General features: G+C 40.6%; 1 protein-coding gene across 1 annotated transcript in view; it reads right to left on the bottom strand.

Annotated features, from left to right (window-relative positions):
- Positions 1–255: 255 nt before the first annotated feature.
- Positions 256–3,641, bottom strand: part of LOC116387911 (zonadhesin) — a 14,418-nt gene continuing 11,032 nt past the window's right edge. The window contains exons 25-30 of the mRNA XM_031855368.1: positions 3,538–3,618; positions 3,184–3,392; positions 2,873–3,029; positions 2,411–2,775; positions 1,413–1,542; positions 256–1,227 (exon numbers count right to left, since the gene is read on the bottom strand). Of these exons, the coding sequence (XP_031711228.1) occupies positions 1,085–1,227; positions 1,413–1,542; positions 2,411–2,775; positions 2,873–3,029; positions 3,184–3,392; positions 3,538–3,618 (1,085 nt within the window). The 3' untranslated portion in view covers positions 256–1,084. The remainder of the gene's footprint in view (positions 1,228–1,412; positions 1,543–2,410; positions 2,776–2,872; positions 3,030–3,183; positions 3,393–3,537; positions 3,619–3,641) is intronic.

Here is a 3,641-nt window from a genome sequence, read left to right as displayed (position 1 = left end):
ACCTTACCAAATATTTAGGCTACATAAAACCGTGACATAATTAAGCTTCATCCATCTAGTGGATCCATCTCGTATCCATGTGAGTCATTTTCGCACTTACGTCAGTACAATTAGCACTGATAAATGACCTCTGATAAATGACCTCTCGCCAACATGTAATATGAGGATGCTGTTTAATTTAATTGCTTATAACCTAAACTGAGTATGTGTGTTGGCTGAAATGAAGCACCCAAGGACAATGACCTGATCCAGCAGGAGATTTCTGTATTTTTTATTTTTAATTTACAGCAGAACTATCTGACTGTATGTCAAGAATGCAGTTGTAGCTACACGAGACAGAAAATACTAGAATAATGGCGACACAAATGTAATCACAGTGCATGTGTATTAGAAAAATGAAGATTCAATAGAAAACCTACCAATGCACTGATATTCCAATACACATTATGACCAAGTTCACGCTTCATTTTGTATAATCATTTATTGCACACTGAGTGTCTTTCCAACATTAATGGATAGTGATAAATAATCCCGTTAAGTGATGCATAATCATTACTTTTTATAAAGCATATGCACAGCTGTTTGCGTGGCAATGACACAAACAGTAGTCTGATATATTACCACAGAGTTAGATGATATCCTGAATAAGCAAAGACGTTTGAGATTTCTACTTTAAAAAAAAAAAAGATTTGAAAGATTCTTGAAACAACGCACCATCCCTGATTGATGTGAGTGCAGTATGGAACGTTAGTTACATGTTGTAACTCCAGATTCTATGGGTATAGGCGTAGCCCTCTAAGACCTTTCACTATACAAGCAGTTGAAAAGTTTCCATCGTCCTGTATTTATTGTCCTTAAGAGCTGGAGGTGAAGAAAGCTGGACATCATTGCCACTGTTCATGTTTATGCCATGGCGTGTTTGGCAGCTTCGGTGTGGGAGAGTATATGTTGCCGAATGAAAAGATTCAATCAGCATTAAATCTGTCTGATTTCTTGTTAACTGCCACAGTGATGTTTCTGCTAGTGGTCAAAGCCTACATGGGTATTTTTATGTGCCATGTCTCATCCTTACATCATCTGATATTCACACTCTCCAGCTCTCTCCGAACTCTTCGATGCTCCTGGCCCTGGTACCATCTGGCTTCATCCAGTCATTCCCCTTATGACCGTCAAAGTTCCCACACAGACCCCCCACCTTCCTTTTATACAAGCGTGGTAGAATGATCTCTGCGGAAACAACATCAACAATACAGTGTTACTTAATTCAGTGTATTACTCTCTCCTAGAGAAAATAACCCATTTGTTGACATGGGATAGAATGATGAGTTGAGATTTGAGGATTTTTTTGATGAGTCCTACAAATCCCAGGACAACAGTGAATTCTATCGTTTAATGAGGTGAAGATGAGCTACCTGCACTGCTGCGACCATCAAACTCCACTGAGAGGCCAAAGTCGGTCTTCAGGTAGATGCGAGAGGAATGCTTCCAGATCTTTAGACCAGCAGTCGGTGAGGCAGGAGTTTTGGTTTTCCTTCCATCCACCTGGAGGAAGACAGAAGGGGGTATGTGTCAATGACATTTATCATATTTAAGTAAACTCTTATGATCTATGATTGTGTGCAAGGATTCACAAAACATACATTTTTAACCATACTATCGCGTGTCTTTAGGGATGGTCCAAGTTTGCTATTATTGTCTAATTTGAGATGAGGATATAAATCGAACTTCAAGAATTTTCCTTTTTTTAAAACAAAAATATCTGTCTGAGAATATATCAAAATCATGAAAGTTGATGCACAATGAATAATGTGGGATCATTATTCCTTCTTTCATGTGCTGTTTTTCATTTTGAGGGTGATGCACATAAAAAAAAATACTGATTTGGACGTTGATTATCAAAGCTTCAGAGCATTCGGGCCAGCCTTAATTCATAATCGTATGAAACATTTATAAAATATAAGCTATAACAATTAAAAAATTGTTACTGCATGAGTATACTAAAGCTTGAGTGTTCTTCTGCTATTCAATTCAATATACTGTGTGCAGGCCTTCTTAAATGTACATGGCTCAGACGAAGAATCTGTCAATATTGCAACTTTTTTACATGCTCTCTCTTTTTTATTTCCTTGCTCTCATATACACACACAAACATATATAAAGTGCCAATAGGGAAATAACATATGACAGAGCATAATCTAGCGCCACATCATCAGCCCCACTGCTGTCGTAACACCGCACAGAAACAAATGTGAAGGAGCACTGGTTATCTCCCTCAGTGCTTTCACAAATGTCTGTGGGTGGGCAAAATATGAGGATGTTATCCCGCGAACATAATAGTATGTCTGCTGAAAAGGAGCCACAGGAACATGAGATGGAGGCAGTGTGTTGTTAAAAGGCCCTTGATACTTACGACCAGCATCCGATTCTTCTTGAATACCACAGTGTGATCATACACTCTGATCTTAAGCTCTTGTAATTGATGGTGTTCCTTATGCTCTTCACTGTCGTCATCATGTTTGCTATCATCATCATCATCATCATCGTCTTTGTCGCTCACACTGCGGCTGTGGTCTTCTTCACTGCTATTGTCACCGTGATGCTGACTATCATCGTCATCATGTACGGTATTGATGGCCTCGATGTAAACATGTGGAAGGTAATTTGGCGAGTTCTTGGTCCGGACCAGCACATACGAGTGCTCACCGTCAAATTCATGCTTCATTTGATCAAATGTTCTGTACTCGGGGTCTCCCCTGATAGTGCACTCTCCGAAGCCTGTGGAGCAACAAGTGTAGAGCAATTCATGAATGAGTGAACATGATATAACATGGTTTAGATACATCACAGAGTTAAATGTTGACATTTACAGCACCTGTAGACTGGCAGTAATAATTTCCCTTCTCATTTTGAAGGCAGACATCATCTCCATCGCACTCAACTTCGTCATCGCAGTCAATCTCCCCCACGCCGTCGTCTTTCTCACATTCACATTTCTGACTGCAGTGATTGGTGTACCACACTTCATTGAACTGACAAGAGAGAGAGAGAGTCATCATACTGCCAGGACATCAATGTCCACAGGCGCAATTTTGGCAATAATGCTTAGGCCTTCAGAATGTAGACCCAAGTATTTGACGCTATATATGACTTGTGCCATTGATGAGGAGTCATTTTGACACTCACATGATGTCTGGTGCCATTCTTGTCCACGCATCCACATTGTTGGATAGGCACACAAGCCCTCTGTCCATGCACAAATCCTTCATCACATACACATCCCTGCACACAACCCTCATTGTCACTGCAGCCTGGTGGGCCATTCAGGTGTTTACAGGTTGGACTGCATGGTGGGTCACACGCGGTGTAATGACTGTTCTCTGGGCAAGAGGGTGCTAGAGAGACAGAGTGGTAGGGACAGAGTTTACTGTCTTAGCACACGGGTGAACTTTGCCATTGGAATCTAACATATGAGGTAGAAAGCACAGTATAAGAATCCCAGTCCTTGTTTTTATAGAGAAATAAGAACATCTAACTTACTTGGTACATGTGTAGTTGATGGTTGTGTTCTGGCTGTCGTTGTAGATTGTGGTGTGGCTGTAGTTGTAGGCTGAGGTCTACCTGTAGTTGTAGGCTGAGGTCTA

This window comes from Anarrhichthys ocellatus, unplaced genomic scaffold, assembly GCF_004355925.1.
Source record: "Anarrhichthys ocellatus isolate YVR2014 unplaced genomic scaffold, GSC_Weel_1.0 scaffold15, whole genome shotgun sequence".
Taxonomy (NCBI): domain Eukaryota; kingdom Metazoa; phylum Chordata; class Actinopteri; order Perciformes; family Anarhichadidae; genus Anarrhichthys; species Anarrhichthys ocellatus.
Note: the sequence above shows the minus strand (reverse complement) of the source record. Positions and strands in the feature narration are given on the sequence as shown.